The following is a 20952-nucleotide window of genomic DNA, read 5'->3' as shown; positions in this document are numbered from 1 at the left end:
ATTTTGCTTTTATGAATAGCACTAAGAGTATTTTTGTATGTGTTTTCTGGTACACATGTGTAAATTTAAAGTTCAAAATCTGTCCTTCCTCAAAAAGGTTTGCACCTCAAAGATAAAAGCATCCATTCTATATCAAATATTTGACAATTTACAAGGACTTCCTCTTTTAATCATCTTATCATATGAAAGTATCTTATTTCTAGAGTTGGACTTTTGTTGATTTTTGATCCCTAGTCATCTTTCCCCTGGTAACTGTAACCCAAATTTTGCTTTGGAGAAACTGCTCTAATCCCATGTCAGGTTCTATGTTTGAGTGAGGTTCCACTTGTGCATCTAGAGGTGGAGTATGCATCTCAGATCAAGCCGGTCAGGACATTCTTCTGTTCCCTTGGCCAGAGTAGTTGGTTTAGTCCTGGTGTATGCCAAACTCGTTACTTGAACTATTAGAAAGAAAGCTTTTTCCTTCTTATTCTCATTGGTCTTGAATAATAAATCTGTGAGGATGTGGGTGTGAAACTGGTTACCACAGGGGAAAGGTTATGTGAAAATGGAGCCAACGCACAGAAAAGAACAGGGCCAGAGCGAGAGAAAAAGAGAAAGAAGGAGACACCTGTCCTAATGTCATTATTTGAACTACCAAATCTAGTTGTGTCCTGAACTAGCCATGAACTTTTTCATTACATGAACCACTAAAGTCCTTTTTTGCTTAACCACTTGGTGTCGGGTTTTGTTTTTGTTTTTGTTTTGTTTTTGATTACTTGGACTCAAAGGGTGCTAAATCCTATAGTGTCCAATTAGATTAAAAGTAACTTGTAGGTTCTTCCACTTCCATTTTTTCTTCTTCTCCTTTCATTCCTTTCTTCTTGAACAATTTGGTCCTAAAGCCATTAGGTGGGGTGGAGTAAGGTATCTGCTCCTGATCAAGGGAAGCCATGGTGGCTCAGAGCAGGATATCAGAATCCAAGTGGGATAAGGAGGGCATCTGTGAAGGAAGTGCCTTGGCACGTGTTATCAGAGCCTAAGCAGAGTGAGGGGGTTAGCCATACACAAGAGCAGTAGTAAGTCCACATGAGCAAAGAGGGTAGCCCTGCAGAGAGGGTAGCCCTGCTTAGAGTATCAGAACTCAAGCAGGATAAAGAGGGTGTCCACATGGGGTGGATGTCCAACATGGAGTATTTAAGCCTGAACAGGGTGAGAAGGGATCCAAATTGAGGGACAACCTGGCTTGGGAAGTCAGAACCGAAACAGGGTGAGGAGCGTATCTGTGTGGAGGGGCAACCCAGCATAGGGAATAGGAGCCCAAGCAGAAGGAAGAGGATTTCCAGGTGGAGAGTCTGCTCAGCATGAGGAGAGTCAGACGACTGGGTAAACTGAGGAAGGGCATCTGCATGAAAAGGTGACTTATCATGGAATACCAGAGTTTAAGGAGTGTGGGAAGGGTATCCACATGGCAGGGTGATCTGGTGTGGGATGTCAGAGCCTGAGCAGAGTGAGGACGGAAACTATGTGGGAAGGATTGATGAGTACAGGGTGTTAGAACTTAAGTGTAATGATAACATCAGTGTGGGGGAGAGGACAGTGTGATAGGGGATTAGTTCCATATAAGGAGTTTGATCAAATAAATACTAAAATATCATTATGTGGTACATGACTGTAAGTATATTTAGAATAATATGAACAAGATAGAAATGAGCTACAAAAAAGGGAGAAAACTAGAATGAACCCTGTGGTATTGGACTGAATTTCAAGGTATGAAAGTGAACTTATGTTTTTTCTTTAATAGGTATTTACAGAGATATATACAGATGTAAATATCTGTGTACACACACACAAGCACACATATTCCCTTTAAGAAACTTGGGGTTAGGGACCTAGGAGAAATAAGCATGTGTAGAACCTAGATCTTGGCTTCTAAATACCATTCTTCACTAAAAGAAACCAGGAACAAATAAGTGATTGCAGGGAGCAGGAAGAATATAAGATGAACCTAGAGGATTTCATTGTGCCAGAAAGCAAGGAGATGCTCGAAGAATGATGAGTACATCATAAAAGGACACAAAAAACTGTCTGGCAGTTCCTTGTAAAATTAAAGATACACCTACCCTGGAGCCAAGAAATTCTACTTCTAGGTATTTTATTTAAAAGAAATGAAAATGCCCTGGTCAGTGTGGCTCAGTTGGTTGGGCATCATCCTGCCACTGGGGTATGGGGGACAGGTTTGATTACTGGTTGGGGCACATGCCTGGGTTGTGGGTTAGGTTGCCAGTTCGGTGTGTGCAAGGGGAAACCAATTGATGTTTCTCTCTCACATCGATCTTTCTCTCCCTCTCTCTCTCCCTCCCTACCCCTCTCTCTAGAATTAATTTTAAAAAAGAAAGAGAAGAAAAAGAAATGGAAACACATATTCACAAAAAGATTATTCACACATGATAATTCATAATATCTTTATTCATAATAGCTAAGAAGTGGGAACAGATGTCTATCAAATGGAGAATGGATTAACTATAGTATATTTATACAAGGAAATACTACTTAGCAATAAAAAGAGGCAAGTTGTTAATAATGCAACAACATGTAAGAAACTAAAAAAAATATGCTAAGTGACAGAAGCCTTACTCACTGGTCAAGATGGGGGCATAGGTGGAAACACTGTACCTCCTCGCACAACCAAATTTAAGGACAACAAAGATTTAGAAACAAAAACACAACCAGAACAGACAGAAAATTTAACTGTACCAAAGTCCAACAACAACAAACCATTATCCAGACCTATAGGAGGGTTGGAATCTGCAGCCAGTGGAGAGGCGTCGTGGCAGCAAAAAGCAGTGGTTGGAAGACCCAGGTGCAGGGAGGAAACAAGCAAACCCAGTGAGGCACGCAAGGTGGTTGGCTGACTATGGACACACATTCACGTGCAGATAAACCAGCCAAAAAATGGGCAGCAAGACAGACCGTGCAACCCAGGGATCCAGCAATGGGAAATAATGCCTAAAAGCACTGATTGAAAAAACTTGCAGGGGTTAAGGTGCCAGGAGAGACTCCCAGCCTTATAGGAGAGAGTTTGTTGGAGAGACCCACAGGGTCCTAGAACATACACAAGCCCACCCACCTGGGAACCAGCACCAGAAGGGCCCAATTTGCTTGTGAGAAAAGGCAGAGGGGACTGAAATCTGAGAGAGAGTGGAACAAGTGCCATTGTTCCCTCTCTGACCCCGCTCCAACATATAGCATCACAACCTAGCAACTGGGTTGCCCTGCCCTGGTGAACATCTGAGGCTCCACCCCTCATACGTATTAGGTGCACCAGACCAAAAAATTATGGCACAAATAGGAGAAAAAATCAAAGCCCCAGAGCCAATACTTTTAAGAGACCAAGAGATAGCCAACTAATCAGATGCACAGTTCAAAACACTGGTGATCAGGATGCTCATGGAACTGGTTGATTTTGGTCGCAAAGTAGATGAAAAAATGAAGGCTACACTAAGTAAAATGAAGAAAAATGCACAGGGAACCAATAGTGATGGGAAGGAAACTGGGACTCAAATCAAGGGAGTGGACCCGAAGGAAGAAAGAAAACCAAACAGAAAAGAATGAAGAAACAAGAATTCAGAAAAATGAGGAGAGGCTTAGGAACCTCCAAGACATCTTTAAACGTTCCAACATCTGAATTATAGGGGTACCAGAAGGGAAAGAGGAACAGCAACAAAGGGAAAACTTATTTGAACAAATAATAAAGGAGAACTTCCCCAATCTGGCCAAGGAAATAGACTTCTAGGAAGTCCAGGAAGCTCAGAGAGTCCCAAAGAAGTTGGACCCAAGGAGGAACACACCAAGGCACATCATAATTATATTAGCCAAGATTAAAATGAAGGAGAGAATCCTAGAAGCAGCAAGACATAAGGGGACAGTCACCTACAAGGGAGTTCCCATCAGACTGTCAGCGGATTTCTCAAAAGAGACCTTACAGGCAAGAAGGGGCTTGAAAAAAGTATCTGAAGTCATGAAAGGCAACGACCTACATCCAAGATTACTCTATCCAGCAAAGCTTTCATTTAGAATGGAAGGGTAAATAAAGTGCTTTCCAGATAAGGTCAAGTTAAAAGAGTTCATCATCACCAAGCCCTTATTATATGAAATGTTAAAGGGACTTATCTAAGAAAAAGAAGATAAAAAATATGAACAGTGAAAGGACAGCAAACTCACAGTTATTAACAACCACACCTAAAACAAAAGCAAACTAAGCAGACAGCTAGATCAGGAGTGGAGCCACAGAAATGGAGATTACATGGAGGGTTAGCAACAGGGGAGTTCAGGGAAGAGAAGAAGGGAGAAGGTACAAAGAATAAGTAGTATAGACGGTGGGGATAAAATAGACAGTGAGAGGGCAAGAGTAGTGTGGGAAATGTAGAAGCTAAAGAACTCATGACACATGGACATAAACTAAAGGGGGGGAAAGTGGGTGGGAAGGGATGTGCAGGGTGGAGGGAAATGAAGGGGGGAAATGGGACAACTGTAATGGCATAATCAATAAAATATATTTTAAAAAGAAGCCTTATTCAAAAGAATATATGTCTCATTTATATGAAGTTCTAGGAGAGAAAAAACTAATTGTTGCTGAAAACAACCAGAAGAGTGATTGGTTGTCTTGGGGATTGAGTAGTGGGGACTGAATGAAAAAGAAGCATGTTTTTGCTTTGCCTCTTTTAAAATTTTATTTATTTATGTTTAGAGAGAGAGGGGAAGGGAGGTTCTAAACATCAATGTGTGGTTGCCCCCCACACATCTCCAACTGGGGACCTGGTCCACAACCCAGGCATGTGCCCTGACTAGGAATCTATACAACAACCCTTTGGTTTGCAGGCCAGCACTCAATCCACTGAGCCACATGAGTCAGGGCTGTTCTTCATTTAGCTAGGGGTATGGGATACACAGGTTACACATTTGCCAAAACTCAGTGAATATATACTTAAGAATTTGTCTATTTCATTCTGTGTAAATTTTACCTCAAAAGAAAAAAACTATAAGTATATATTGAACTCTAATTAATGACATTTATGCTGAAGTATTCAGAAAGGAGTGTATTGATATCTCTAATTTAATGTGAAATGTATCAAAAATAAGAGAAATAGAAGGACAGAGAGATGGAGACATTAACAGATAGATAATAAAAATCTGTAGTAAAATGTAGTAATGATAGAAATCTAGGTGGTAGGAATATAGATACTCATTGTAAAATTCTTTCAGCTTTGCTGTATGTTTAAAATTTTTCATAGTAAAATATTGGAGGGGAGGACACAGGGAACAGATTGAAAGGACTTCCATGGGTCAAATCTAGTACAATATGAACATTGAAATAAATAATGATAGTGGTAGATTATAACCCACTGAATAAAATAGGAAACCACGAGTACATACTGTTATGAATGAATAAATAAAAAGTTTGACAAGAAAGGGAATGTTTATATGCTTTCAAAGTACCCACAAAATACTTATTAATTACAAAAGAAAGAAAAGTAACTTTAGAACAGAGCAAGAGATTGCTGATAACATTCAATGAGAACATATCATCACCTATATGATATTCTGCCAAAAATGAACAACCTGAATTTAATCATGAAGAAATATTAGATAAACCTAAAAAAGAAAAGAAAAAATTACAAACAACCTGTCAAAGTATGGAAATCAAGGAAAGATTGAGGAGTTTCTTAGAGATTCCTTTTCCAGAGTGAAGAAACAGCAGTAGTTTTACTAACTACTTGTCCAGGTTTAACTACTTGTCTAATTTATAAGATGAATAAATTCTGAGGATCCAATGTACAACACAGTGACTCTAGTTAACAACACTGTATTATACACTTGAAAATTGCTAAGAGTAGGTCTTAAATGCTCTAAACACACACACAAAATAGTAATTATGTGAGGTGATGGAGGTTTTAACTAACATTACTATGAGAATAATTTCACAATATATAAATGTATCAAATCAACATGTACATCTTAAATTTATACAGTGTTATATGTCAGTTATAGCTCAATAAAGATGAACAATTTATGGTCATACTAGAAGGTGTGAGGGTGGTATCTCATGGTTTTAGAACAACCAGTGTTTAACTCTATGCATGTCACAGTATTGGGAAACTTGAAGCCAGGTTGTTACCCCAACTTAAATAAGAAAAATTCTAAATTTTCACCTGTCTCTATAGATTCTTTTTCCATTCCTTCTTTGTATGCATACAAGAGTTCATCAACTTCCTTCAGATCCAAGAAACCTGAGGCATCACTGTCCCACATCTGGAAGAGGGCTTGTAGGAGAAGTCCCTGTTGAACTCGGGACGCTTTCTGTCTAGCCTGGAATACAAACAGGAAAACAAAGCACAGAAGACATGCTGTTTATTGTACTAGCTAGCATCCTATGTTTATTTCCCCCAAAGTGCAGTGCTTTTTATAAAAATAGCTTTATTTTGGGACTAAGCATGATATTAATGGAATAATGAAGCGTTTAATTTTAATCCTCTAAATACCACTTCTGTTTCACCTCTAGACAAAAAAAACCCAACATTTTCTGCATTGGATTAATGCTGGGGACAACTTTGTGTGGTATCGGGTAGTAGAAACTGTAGCCCCACATGATTGAGGCCTTGCCTGTAAGTCTCCACCAGAACACTGGAATGAAGGTAGCAGGCACAACCTGATACTACCGAGAGAAATCAGGCCTAAAGAATGCATTATACACTTTGAAGCTTGCTTTGCTTTGTATAGCCCTATTGATATAAATCAAATGTTTAAGTTCAAAGCATAAGGGATTGAACTCCTAGTGTCATGAATCAGGCCTTAACAACCTTCTGGTGTCAGCATACCTAACAGGCCCTGACCTGAGGCAGATCTCTGTGTTTCCTCAATTGTTATCTATAGATAATATCTGTTTTTATAACTATAGCCTTTGGACATTGATTGATGAGCTTTGCATGCATACTGTATACCCCTGCAAATAACAATCCCAATAAAAGCCGTTTCAGAGAAGGACTTGGAGCATTCTCTACTAGGGGGAATTACCACCTGCTTTTCCTGCCAGAACACAGATTGTGTTCCTGACAACTTATTCTCATTCGCAGCTGGCAGAGCTCCGAGAGACAGGGCATCCCAAAGATTAAAACACATTAATTTAGGAAGAGGTCTACACTCTTTAAGAATCATTAATTCCTTCCTTTTCACTTCCTCACTGGTAGTTCAGGAATGTGATAAACACAGGGGTGCCCAATCTGGCTTCTTGGTGGGATGTTTTGTAGTGAAGGGGGGTGAATATCTGTGTTCAAATGATTTAACATTTACCTAACTTGACATTCATTACATTTTAGACTTTTATTAGATTAATAATATCAGGAAGTGATTTAACTGATAAATAGATTTAATTGCTAATTAAAAAGAAAATGATAATATAAAGTGCTAATATAAAGAAAGTGAATATATATTGGTTAAATGAAGGGAACTACATTGAGGAGGCAAAAGGGATATCAACTCTAGAATTAAGTTGAGAAGACTCTTATGGCTGATGAGATTACTGAATATGCCAAGTGATCTAACTTAAATATTTCATATAAGAGCACATAAATTGTTTATATGCTAATGTGTGTGCATTTACCTATCACCTAATAGTAAGTTCTTACAAAATATGTACTACCTGGGTGTAATGCACATGAATAAAAAAATATATCCAAGCCCTAATCAAACCCTAGGTATGTGCATTTGTAAATGTACTCACATGGCACAGACAATTCACATACAGACACTCACATGCACACATTCTTACTCATACACATATCTGCTCCTTAGAATCTGCTTTTCAAGCTTCAGTGAAGGAAAAACAAAGCAGTACAAAATGATCTCTTGCCACCAGCAATCATGATATTATTAGGGGAATGAGTTCTCTGGACTATGATCTTACAATATTTGACAATAAAATATTTAATGGACATGCTTGTTGAAATAGTGGTAAACTGGGTTGTAAATTTTTAAAGAAAAGCCACACTAGGAACAACTGAGGTTGAGAAATTTGCTTATAATAGTGACTTCACTTGCTTCATTGATAAATGACAGTACTCACCTCTTCTAAGGCACTCATTTTCTCTTCTTCTGTTTCAACATAGCCTTTCTTAAAAAAGGAGGTGAGGGTCTCACTGACACTCAAAGGGGCATCTTCACCAACAAATGTCTCCAGGAGTTGCACAAATTGGAGCAGATTGAAGGAAACTCCATTGAAGGCACTCCTGCCTTTCACTTCTTTGTAAGACTGAATATTTCTGATAATTGAATGTAGGTCTATCAAGCAGGAAACATACAGTGAACAGTAAAATGAACAATTTTTTCAAAGATTAAGAAAAAAGAGTACTTACTGTAATGGACATCTGCTATTATTTTCCTGTCAGATATCCATGCTCCCTTTTTTAGGACAGCACCGTTCTCTTTCTTTCTTTCTTTTTTCTTTCTTTTTTCTTTCTTTTTTCTTTCTTTCTTTCTTTCTTTCTTTCTTTCTTTCTTTCTTTCTTTCTTTCTCTCTCTCTTTCTCTCTTTCTCTCTTTCTTTTCTCTCTCTCTCTCTCTCTCTCTCTCTCTCTTTCAATTTGACAAAACGTCTCTTCCCTAGTGTCAGTTTAGATAAGCCAGGTGGTACTTAACCTCCCCCACCCTTGCCCCCCAGGTGGCCATGTAATATAGTTCGGGCCAATGATTCATATACAACAGAAACAGGCCATAGGCCAATGATAATTAGACCCAGAACTTTTGGTGGAACTACTGGGGAAAGAACGACTCTTTCTTTACTCTGATTCCCAAAGAGGTAGGATGTAGGCTTAGAGATACTCCCATGGACATTTTTGTCATAGTATAGAAGAAACAACCAAAAATTGAAAGTTACAAAGAGTAGGACAGGGTCAAGGGACAGAGAGACAGTGTCCTGCTGCTATTGGATTTGATTGTACCCAAAACCAGGTGCAATCTGAACCTGCCAGTTAAATAACTCTGTAAATACCACATGGTAACCTCTTCCCCAAAGAGTCTTTACTGTATTTTTCTTGAAGCCCAAGGTTATAACATGAAGCATATTTCATAAACTCTTAACCCAGCACCTATGTTTGATTTATTTGTTGATTTAATCACTCATGCCCTTATGACTTCCATATGAGATTTGACATAAAATAATCACCCATGCATTTTTTCAAATAGTAAAGCAAATTGAAATAAAGATGTAAGATCAGGAGAAGAACATGAACTAGCAGGCCGGAAGAGCTTGACTAATGCCATGTATTTTCACCAAAATCTTTTTTTAAATAAAGAATTCATACATATAAGTTCTTTGGCTTCTCCATTTCCTATACTATTCTTAACCTCCCCTTGTCTATTTTGTACCTACCATTTGTGCTTCTTATCCCCTGGAACTTTTCCTCTCTACTTCTGCTTCCCCTTCCCCACTGATAACCTTCCATGTGATCTCTATTTTTGTGATTCTGTTCCTGTTCTAGTTGTTTGCTTAGTTTTGGGGGTTTTTTTTGTTTGTTTTTTAGGTTCAGTTGTCGATAGCTGTGATTTTGTTATTATTTAACTGTTCATATTTTTATCATCTTTTCTTCTTAAATAAGTCCCTTTAACATTTCATATAATAAGAGCTTGGTGATGATGAACTCCTTTAACTTGACCTTATCTGAGAAGCAATTTATCTGCCCTTCCATTCTAAATGATAGCTTTGCTGGATAGAGTCATCTGGGATGTAGGTCTTTGCCTTTCATGACTTTAAACACTTCTTTCCAGCCCTTTCTTGCCTGTAAAGTTTCTTTTGAGAAATCAGCTGACAGTCTTATGGGCACTCCTTTGCAGGTAACTGTCTCTTTTTCTCTTGCTGCCTTTAAGATTTTCTCCTTATCTTTAAGCTTCGGTAATGTAATTATGATGTGCCTTGGTGTGTGCTTCCTTGGGTCCAATTTCTTGGATTGTCTGGAAGTCTGTTCCCTTAGCCAGATTAGGGAAGTTTTCCCTCATTATTTTTTCAAATAGATTTTTGATTTCTTGCTCTTCCTCTTCTCCTCTGGCACCCCTATAATTCAGATGTTGGAGAGCTTAATGTTATCCTGGGGGATCCTAAGCCTCTCCTCATTTTTTTTTTTTGAATTCTTGTTTCTTAATTCTTTTCTGGTTGAATGTTTACTTTTTCCTTCTGCTCCAAACCATTGATTTGAGTCTCAGTTCCTTGCCTTCACTGTTGGTTCCCTATATATTTTTCTTTATTTCACTTTTCATAGCCTTCACTTTTTCCTCTATTTTGCGACCATACTCAACCATTTCTGTGAGCACCCTGGTTACCAGTGTTCTGAACTCTGCATCTGATAAGTTGGCTATCTCTTCATCACTTAGTTGTTTTTTGGGGTTTTTTTTTGGAGCTTTGATCTGTTCTTTTATTTGGGCCATATATCTTTGTCTCAGAGTGCCTGTTATGTAGTAAAGGGCAGAGTCTTAGGCATTTGCCAGGGTGGGGCAACCCACATCACTGCATTGTGGCACTGTATGTGGGTCCAAGAGGGAACACTGCTGCTTGCTTGTCTTTCAACCAGCTTTCAGTCACTTCCCTCACTACTCACAAGCAAATTGGGCCCTTTGGGTGCTGATTCCTGGGTGTGTGGGTTTGTGTATGTTTTAGAATCCTGCAGGTCTCTCCAATGAACTCTCCTGTGAGGCTGGGAGTGTCTCCCACTGCCACAACTCCCACAGGTTTTAACAGCCAGGGATTTTGAGGCTTTATTTCCTCATGCTGGAACCCTGGATTGTGTGGTCTGTCTTGTTCCCCAGTTGTTCCTCCTGATTTATCTCCATGTTAATGTGGGACTAGCTGGTATACCAGCTGTTGCCTGGCTCACTCTGGTCTTCCATCTGCTACCTTGCCATGTGTCCTCTCTGCCCTGGTTGCCCATCTCTGCCCCTCCTCCCAGAAACAGTCTGGATGAATGTTTCTTCTTTAACCCTTTGGTTGTCAGACTTCTTTACAGGTTGATTTTCTGACAGTTCTAGTTACTTTTGTTTTTAAATTTGTTGTTGTCCTTCTTTTAGTTGTGCGGGAGACAAAGTGTATCTACATATGCCTCCATCTCGATCAGAAATCCTCACTAAAATACTTTGAGAATAGAAAGGTGATTATTCTCCCCAGACTTAAATAAGAAGAATTTTGCAGATAAGAAGAAATAATCTTCTAAGTGGACAACTAGATCAGGTGCAGAATCATAGAAATGGAGATCACAAAGAGGGTTAACAACAGGAGTGTGGGAGGAGGAGAAGAGGGGAGAAGGTACAGAGAATAAATAGCATAGATGGTAGGTAGAAAATAGACAGGGGGAGGGCAAGAGTAATATGGGAAATGTAGAAGCTAAAGAACTTGTGACACATGGACATGAACTAAAGGGGGAAATGGGAGGGAGGGGGTGTGGAGGGTGGAGGGAAATGAAGGGATGAAGGGGGGAAATGGGACAACTGTAATGGCGTAATCAATAAAATATATTAAAATAATCTTGATCTAGTTAGTTCTATTTCTTGTTGATGACAGGAAAAATGATGAAATAGCATTGTAGCAAAATATAAGTACTTGTTGGAACAATCACTGTTAAATACATGGTTTGTCTAAGTGCTAAAAGCTACTGTTTGCTCTCTCTGTTGAGCAGATCTTTTTGTATAAGTCTTCAAAAACAAGCTGTATTCTTACCTGTTTCACATGTTTGGACATGAAACTACCAGGGAGAGGAATAGCTGAAGTAATTTCTACTGAGTAGTAACATCTAATAATATCTGATTCCTTTTGTATACTTGGATCATAGCTTCAAAGCAACTGTTATGCCATGTAATGATTTTTAAAAACTGTATGGTAATGCACATGTTTTTAAGCACAGGAACATTCTTAAATAGCACGTTCCTACTACCACCAAAAACATTAATCTTGCATATTTTTAGATCCATCAGCTCAGGGACAAAATAATGCAAGGTTCACCCTGCTGTTGTGTTTTACCTAAGTCCAGTCTTTATCATGGGGTACCACAGTAAATTAAATTCATCAATCATACTGCAATTTCTCCTTTCTAATTTTGTTGTTAATATGTACCTGTGAACCTGGAGTTACCATAGATTAAGTTTGCCTGTTCCTCATCTTCACATTTGGCATACTTCTTCCAGTTACAAGTGAAAAGTTCACCTATAAAATACACATTCCACAACATAGGCAATTTAACTTCACAATGATTTAACTTCACAATGTTTTTGTTCTAGAGTATTAAATGAAAGGAGGATTAAATGAATCACCTGACCATGACTTTCCTTCTATATGGGGGGACTTGGGTTCACAAGCTTTGTCTTTCTGAACTTTCTCTTCTGCAGTTTCTAAGAGGTACAGAAGAAAATGACTATAAGTTGGACATATTTTCTTAAGTTAACAAACAGGAGAAATGACTTGCATATATTATAGATGCACAGAAAACTTTCAGTACTTTCTCATACATGTTGTGTCATAATCAACCACAATGATATTAGTTAATAACTTTAGTTGTTGAGAGAAGCTCTGTGACAAAAGCTATTTGTTGTATCCTAGTTTGGCCATGCAAAACGAGGGCTACATTTCCTAGCCTCCCTCACAGCTAGGTATTACTACATGCCTAAATACTGACCAATGGTAGATGAAAGGAAATGATGTGGTGCCTACTCATTTTCATTTCTCCTTACCCGAGGGTCACAATGAACACATGGTAATGAGCCATCTTTGACCATGCAGTTGGAGGAGACACAAGACAGAAGTTAGAGCCACTGATTATTTCATGGGACTGAACTATCATGTAACTTCTGACTTTTATATGAGAAAGAAAGATACTCCTATCTTATTTAGACATTGTTATTTTGTGTTGTTTTTGTTTGTATATATTTTAGACACTGTTATTTTTATCACTGTTACACATAGCCAACATTAAGTCTTCACTAACATAACATCTAATTGAATAATAACTTCACTAAATTTTTTTAAAGCTGCACTCCAATATCAGGAGAGGCAGAAATCAGTAGCTCTGTTTTGTGGAGAAATAAACATGACACTAAAAAAATAAAATATTTCAAATTAGTTGATGATAGTGTAGAATCATCTAGAACACAGGTTACCCATCTCTTAGAAGTTTCTTTCGGTACTGTAGAATGAAGAAGCAGAACTTTTAAAAAATTAAGCTTAATTAAGATCTTCAGTTGTATTGAGATTGGACCTCTAAACATCAGAATTTTCAAAAAAGTTCACAAATTGGCACAGGCAATTCAGAGGAAAAGTCTTCTACAGAATAAATATTTGAAATGCAGAGTGCTCTCTGTCTTAAATATGATTTTTCAGAAATATTTCTAGAACATATATCTCATATATAAATGTAAAAAACAAGATTCATTTATAGTTGAAATAAAAGAAAAATTTAAAAAGCAGTTTCTAGTACCAGACACCACATTTAAAACAAAAGGGCTTCTACTGCCTTTTCAGAGGTCCAATGTAAATTTCTTTATGTAACATTACCAGATTTCTTCCTTACAAATGTGTTTCTAGTATAAAGGGAATTCTTGGTACATAGACAATAGAGACTTTCTGGTTTGCATTTACTTGATTGTTCTAAAGTCTAGACTCAGGCTGAGTAGCAAAATATGGCTGAGATATTTGTATGACCTGATATGCCAGAAAATATCTTCATTGAAATGAGTGTTTTCTGAAAAAACTTTAAAAACCACATCACAAAACAGAGTGATGATGTAAGAGAACTTCATTACTACCTGAAAGATTATCTTTTTTACTTGATACTAGATCTTCTTCTTGAAGTTCAGAAATTGTGAATAGTTGCTCTTTAGATATTTGCTCTTCAGTCTTCTCTTCCTGTGGTGGGATTTCAATATGCTCAAAGGGAGTAGCCTCCCTAGATTTTTCACTTTCTGTTAAGATACTATCTTCCTTTGATTGTGATATTGAGTCCATGTCCTGTTCCTCTGGACTTGTCTCTGTGAGTGGTTCTTGTTCTTCAGTTGACCCTTTATATGTTTCTCCTATTGTTGACTCTCTGCGTGACGATCTGCGTGATCCTTTTCGTGATAGTGACTCTCTGCGAGATCCATCTTCTACAACTGACCCTCTGTGTAATCCTTTTGGTGTTACTGACCCTCTGCGAAGTCCATCTTCTACAGTTGACCCTCTCTGTGACCCTTTTGGTGTTACTGACCCTCTGCGAGGTCCTTCTTCTGCAACTGACCCTCTCTGTTGTCCTTGTTCTACTCCTGACTCTCTGTGGGACCCTTCTTCAATCGACCCTCTGTGTGGCCCTTGTTCTACTACTGACTCTCTGTGAGATCCTTCTGCAATTGACCCTCTGTGTGGTCCTTGTTCTATTTCTGACTCTCTGAGAGATCCTTCTTCTACAGTTGACCCTCTGTATGTTTCTTGTTGCATCGTTGACCCTTTGTGTTGTCCTTGTGCTGTTATTGAGTCTCTGTACAGTTCTTGTTCTCCAGTTGACTCTGTGTCTTGTTCTTCAGTTAAAATTTCATTTGGTTCTGGTCTTGCAATTGTCCCTTGCTGATGTTCAGGTACACTTGGTAATAGTGTTGATTTTCTATGTTTATCATGTTCGTGTTGATCTTCTGAATTCTTTAATAATTCACTTTGGGTTTTGCCAGCATGTTTTCCAGACAGTAATCTATTCATCTCTAAGAGCACATTGTCAAAGTCTTCATAAATGTGTTTTTGATTATCCATGTCTCCCCAGAACTCAGACAAGTCCATCTCTTCAAATTCAATGAATGGCCCTAGTGCAGGAAACAAAACATTTACCTAAACAATTGATCTTATAATGCAGAATCAGAACTAGCAAATTAATGCAAAAAGCATTGAGCACAGTGATTATAATATAGGCCTATTTCTTTAAATAAACATCAGTTACTTTTCCTTGTAATGCAATAAAAACCAGAAACATATCCATTTGAACATAAAAGATGCTCACTACTGTAAATTAGAAAGTGTCCCTTCCTAAAAGGTATGGTTTTGAAAGTAAACATTCTTCTTTTGCTAGTTGGAGAGCTGCTTAAACTGCCAAGGCAAATACAACATATTCTCTACTTTTGGTCCTCCCACAATAAGGCTGGCATGGGATGGGGGAGAAGACACATGTTGTCCACCTCAAATATCTTTTCAATATTTTCAATAGAAAAATAAAATCACATCTCTACCCATGACAATCTTTCACTGGGCTACTTTTCCCAATATTCATTTTCTTTCCCTTTCTTCTTGTCTACTTTTCTTTCTTCTTCATTCTTCAATTCTTCTCCTTGACAACTTATGTGGACACCTTACTCAGAATTCTAGGGAAAGACAGAATAGCTTTCACCAGAATCCCACCCTTAAAAAGAAAACCACCAAAGCACCACTGGTGTCCTGGACTACAGAGAGTGAGACCATGCCATCAGACTGCCTCCTCCCTTCTAAAACATGTAGTATTTAAGCTATAAAATTGTGACTCCCATAGTTTTAGGGAATACTCTACATACATCTTCCACAGATTTTTAGTTATCTAAGTAATACATTTTTACACAGAAGTAAAATATTGACATTCTTGGAAAACCCATTCATTCAATGACTTTCTCTTAAAAAAATAAAAATAAAAATAAAACCCCTAGTCCTCTTTTTCTGGGTAGTAATATAAAAATTTCACTGTATAAGATCAGCAAAGGTGTACAAGTAAAAATGCTTTGGAAAAGGAAACATATTTCTTCAAAATGTTAGAATTCTAAATTGGACATTAAAACTAGAATTACCATTACCAACTTATTTCTGAAACATTCGGATTGTTACTAAAACACCTCTTCATTTAAATGAATTTAAAATTGAGTTCTAGTTGAGTTCTCGCTTGACAACTTTCAGTATTGCACTGTAATGAAAAATACATCTGGTTGTGATGAAGAGTAAATTTTGTGGGGAATGAACAAGCAAGTATAGCTATCATGATCTAAGGGAGATATTATGTGAAGAAATTCCACAAGCATAGAATGGCCTTGTATTATCATATTAGTGTGCTTCATCATTTTGGTCTGAACGTACTCACTCTGAGTGGCACTTACATTGTCTTGGGTTTCGGAGTGAACTTCGCAGCATTTTTGAACTTTGGTCATAGAATGTTTCCAGCAAAGCTAATGTCCTCTGCCGATCCAAAAACCCTACCTAAGCAGAAAGTTTGTAGTTAGTTGTTACAGGAGATTTGAGATTTTTATGTAGATGGAATATAGCTTATTAAAACATTCATTATCACCACCACCATCACTGTATAAATAAAATCTGCAGAGTCAAAATCAGGAAAACTGTATCTTTCCTCTTTAGGCTATACTCTACTAATCCATTCTGTGACATGTCAAAATGTATTGCACTTAATAGATGCTTAATAAATATTAGTTGTTACTGACATGATTGCTAAATCTCATGTATTCTACAATGTCCAGTTCTTATCTAATCTTACCTAATATGACATTTGGAACAATTAAGTGCTCACTACTTGTTCTTTTATAGCATTTTTATTTTGAGAAAAAGTGTAATTATAAAAAAATAATAAAATGATAAGACAAACATTTGTATTTTCAATACCCAGAGAAGATGATTGTTAACATTTTGTGTATATTCTTTTTTTAAAGATTTTATTTCTTTATTTTTAGAGGGTAAGGGAAGGAGAAAGGTAGAGAAATGTCAATGTATGGTTGCCTCTCATGTGTCCCCTGCTGAAAACTGGCCTGCAACCCAGGCATGTGCCCTGACTGGGAATTGAATTGTGATCCTTTGGTTCACCGGTCTGAGCTCAATCCACTGAGCTACACCAGCCAGGGCTGTGTATAGTCTTTAAAAATACATTATTAATATCATAGCACATGTCATTAAAAAATTTATGAGTTAATTTGAGCCAAAATGATGACATATGCTGGGGAGCAAGAATTCAAATGTTACTCCCCCTTTAAACATTTTTTTATAAGCATTTCATGTATCTTAAAATTGCTTTTATTTATGCAACCTTTTGATCTGATATATGAGTACATATAATAGAGTGAGTATGTATATAAAGAAATATATTTTATTCCTTTTAACTGTGTGGTATTCTATAGCATAAAAACATTATAATTTTTTAAATCCCTCTTTTGATGGGCATTTAGCTTACTTCCAGTATTTTGATACCAAATATAATGTGTATAATGAATGTCCTTATACACACACATCTCCTGTGTACATGTGTAAATTTTTCCCTAGGGTAAATAAATAGGAGGGCAATGAATTTTGTACTATGTACATTTCCTCTTGTTTAAAATATTTAGTTATTGATTTGAGAGAAAGAGAGAAACATCAATTTGTTGTTCCACTGATTTATACATTCATTGGATTTGCTGGTTGATTCTTGTATGTGCTCTGACTAGGGATTGAACCCACAACCTTGGTACATCAGTACCATGCTCTAACCAACTGAGCTACCCAGCCAGGGACAGTGTATTTTCAACTTTAGTAGTTCTTACCAAACAGCTCCACAAAACACCTATACCAATATGCATTCTTATTATTACTGAATGAAGATATCACTTCTCCATATTTACCCAATACTTGATATTGTTAGAATTTATAATTGTTTTCTAATATAATGAATATAATATATCATCTAATTATTTTAATTTGCATCTTCCTGATTATTCGTGATATATATGCTTTCATGTTTATTGTGTATTGGAGTTTCCTCATCTATGAATGGCTTTTTCATATCCTTTTCCCTTATTTAGTAGGAAAAAGTTGTCTACTTCTTATTAATTTGCAAAATTTTTAATAATGATCATTTTGTTATCTAGATAGCACATATCATTTCCCAGTTTATTTCTTATTTTTAATTAAATTTTGGTGAGTTTAATCATATTAATGTTTTAATTTTGAGGTAGTCAAATGTATTAATCACTTTCTGTATGGTTTGTGCTTGTTTGGAGTATTATTTAGGAAATATTATCTGTACTGAGGTAAAAAGGTATGCTTCTAAAACTTTAAAAAGCTTTCTTTTCTAATCCTCACCTGAGGATACTCTTTCATTGCTTTTTAGAGAGAGAAAGGGAGAGAGAGAAACACTGATGTGAGAAAGAAACATCAATTGTTTATCTCCTGCACACACCTGGACCAGGGATCACATGTGCCAGGACTGGGAATAGAACCCACAAGCCAGGCTTGTGACCCCACCAGGAAATGAACCTGCAACCCTTCTGTTAAGGGATGACACTCCAACCAACTGAGCCACACCAGCTAGAGCTAAAACGTTTGGAATTTTGTTTTCTTTATCAAGGTCTCTGATCAGATAGAATTTATTTTTCTCATTAAGAAGTTGATATCTAATTGTATGTTTTTCTAAATATGGAAAACCAATTGTTCCAATATCATTTACTGAATAATCCATGTCACTGATTTTTATTGCTACCTATGTCATACACTAAATTCCCACAGTCTCCTGGGTCTGACACCAGGTTCAATATTCTGTTATTACTAATTTATTTTTAAAATCAGATAAATTCTCCCAACTTGTTCTTTTTTTACCTGTTTTTTTTTGGGGGGGTTGGGGGAGTTCTTTTCATAATTGTTTTTGCTATATTTGGACCATTATTTTCCACATAACTTTAAAAAGCTAGTACTTTAAAAAATGCACAAATAATATGGGTATGGTTTTATGAATTACCATAATATAAACACAATCAGGAGCTGCTTCTTAAAGAAGAAGAGTTAACTTTAGTAGAGGGCATGATTTTGTTCCAAAATTTGATGGATCAATACTATGATTCTATTATAGCATTTCAATTTGCCCCATACATTCCAAATATTGTAGGATCTTTTAGGTGATAAAGCAAGGAAAAAAGAAGACTTTTTGTACTGCAGCTTACAAAGCCTTTTCTTGCTCTGAGATCCACTCTGGATGCTAATGGGTCAGTTAATGCATGAAAGCAGCACATGTGAGTAAATGTTGTTCCTATAATATAAAAAGGTACAATATGCATAGCACTCTTTCTTACCGGTTGGTGGCACAACATTAGAGCAGTTTGCCTCATACTTGAGAGAGATATCTTGTCATGCCTCAGACTACTTCACTGCTAAAATCTGCCAAGATAGTAAACCCTGAATTTTTATGTTTTTTATGTTTCACCTTCTAACGCACATGTGTATTACCAAGGCATCTAATGCTTCTTCGAGCTTACCAGGTCCAATCACCATGATGGAAATCATCAAAGTGGTGGGCTAGCATGATGTTCTGTGATATGTCAACATAATCAAGATCTCTGCAGCCCTGGCCAGGTAGCTCAGTTGGTTAGAGCTTCAACCAAGGTTGTCGGTTTCATCCCGTCATGGCACATGAAAGAATCAACCAATGAATGCATAAATCAGTGGAAAAACAAATTGATGTTTCTGTCTCTTTCTCCCTTTCTCACTCTAAAAATCAATCTTTTTAAAAAAAATGTTCTCTTGACACTAGATTATGATAGAAAGAAAGAGAATTGCCAGAGCCAATAAATCTAAGCAATGAAGAAATAGCAAAACTTTCAGATGCACAGTTCAAAACACTGGTGATCAGGATGCTCACAGAACTGGTTGATTTTAGTCACAAATTAGAGGAACATATGAAGGCTAAACTAATTGAAATGAATGGAAATGCACAGGAAACCAATAGTAATGGAAAGGAAACTGGGACTCAAATCAAAGGAGTGGACCAGAAAGAGGAAAAAAATGACCAAACAGAAAAGAATGTAGAAACAAGAATTCAAAAAAATGAGAGGCTTAGGAACCTCCAAGACATCTTTAAACGTTCCAACATGAGAATTATAGGGGTTCCAGAAGGGGAAGAGGAACAGCCACGAGTGGAAAACTTATTTGAACAAATAATAAAGGAGAATTTCCCCAATCTGGCAAAGGAAATAGACTTCCAAGAAATCCAGGAAGCTCAGAGAGTCCCAAAGAAGTTGGACCCAAGAAGGAACACACTAAGGCACATCATAATTACATTAGCTAAGATTAAAATGAAGGAGAGAATCCTAGAAGCAGCAAGAGCTAAGGGGACAGTCACCTACAAAGGAGTTCCCATCAGACTGTCAGCGGATTTCTCAAAAGACACCTTACAGGCAAGAAGGGGCTGGAAAGAAGTATTCCATGTCATGAAATCCAAAGACCTACATCCAAGATTGATCTATCCAGCAAAGCTTTCATTTAGAATGAAAGGACAGATAAGGTGCTTCTCAGATAAGATCAAATTCAAGGAGTTCATCATCACCAAGCCCTTATTATATGAAATGTTAAAGGGACTTACCTAAGAAAAAGAAGATAAAAAATATGAACAGTGAAAGGACAGCAAACTCACAGTTATTAACAACTACACCTAAAACAAAAGCAAACTAAGAGGATAGCTAGATCAGGAGCAGAACCATAGAAATGAAGATCACATGGAGGGTTAGCAACAGGGGAGTGGGAGGAGGAGAAGGGTGGAGAAGGTACAGAAAATCAGTAGCATAGATGGTAGGTAGAAAATAGATAGGGGGGAGGGCAAGAATAGTAGGGAAATATAGAATCTAAAGAACTTGAAACACGTGGTCATAAACTAAAGGGGGACCGTGGGGGAGGGGTGTGCAGGGTGGAGGGGAATGAAGGGGGGAATAGAACAACTGTAATGGCATAATCAATAAAATATATTTTAAAAAATGTTTTCTCGATACTAGATTATGATAGAAAGAAAGAGAATTGCCTTGGCACTATGGCAAGGCAGTGAAAGTATACTGCTGTTCATGACAGGTGAAATTTAAACTTCTGTTGGTTCTTATAAACTGTTCTAGAGAAAATAGTACTTGACAGACTAATAGGAGTAAATGAAAGGGGTGTGTCAGT

General features: G+C 37.3%; 1 protein-coding gene across 1 annotated transcript in view; it reads right to left on the bottom strand.

Moving 5' to 3' along the window:
• Positions 1–20952, bottom strand: part of EFCAB5 (EF-hand calcium binding domain 5) — a 117683-nt gene that overhangs the window by 33080 nt on the left and 63651 nt on the right. The window contains exons 10-16 of the mRNA XM_037162780.2: positions 16146–16245; positions 14459–14837; positions 13815–14344; positions 12327–12404; positions 12130–12219; positions 8102–8316; positions 6192–6348 (exon numbers count right to left, since the gene is read on the bottom strand). Of these exons, the coding sequence (XP_037018675.2) occupies positions 6192–6348; positions 8102–8316; positions 12130–12219; positions 12327–12404; positions 13815–14344; positions 14459–14837; positions 16146–16245 (1549 nt within the window). The remainder of the gene's footprint in view (positions 1–6191; positions 6349–8101; positions 8317–12129; positions 12220–12326; positions 12405–13814; positions 14345–14458; positions 14838–16145; positions 16246–20952) is intronic.

Source organism: Artibeus jamaicensis, unplaced genomic scaffold, assembly GCF_021234435.1.
Source record: "Artibeus jamaicensis isolate MK-2021 breed Jamaican fruit bat unplaced genomic scaffold, CSHL_Jam_final contig_2790, whole genome shotgun sequence".
Classification (NCBI taxonomy): Eukaryota; Metazoa; Chordata; class Mammalia; order Chiroptera; family Phyllostomidae; genus Artibeus; species Artibeus jamaicensis.
Note: the sequence above shows the minus strand (reverse complement) of the source record. Positions and strands in the feature narration are given on the sequence as shown.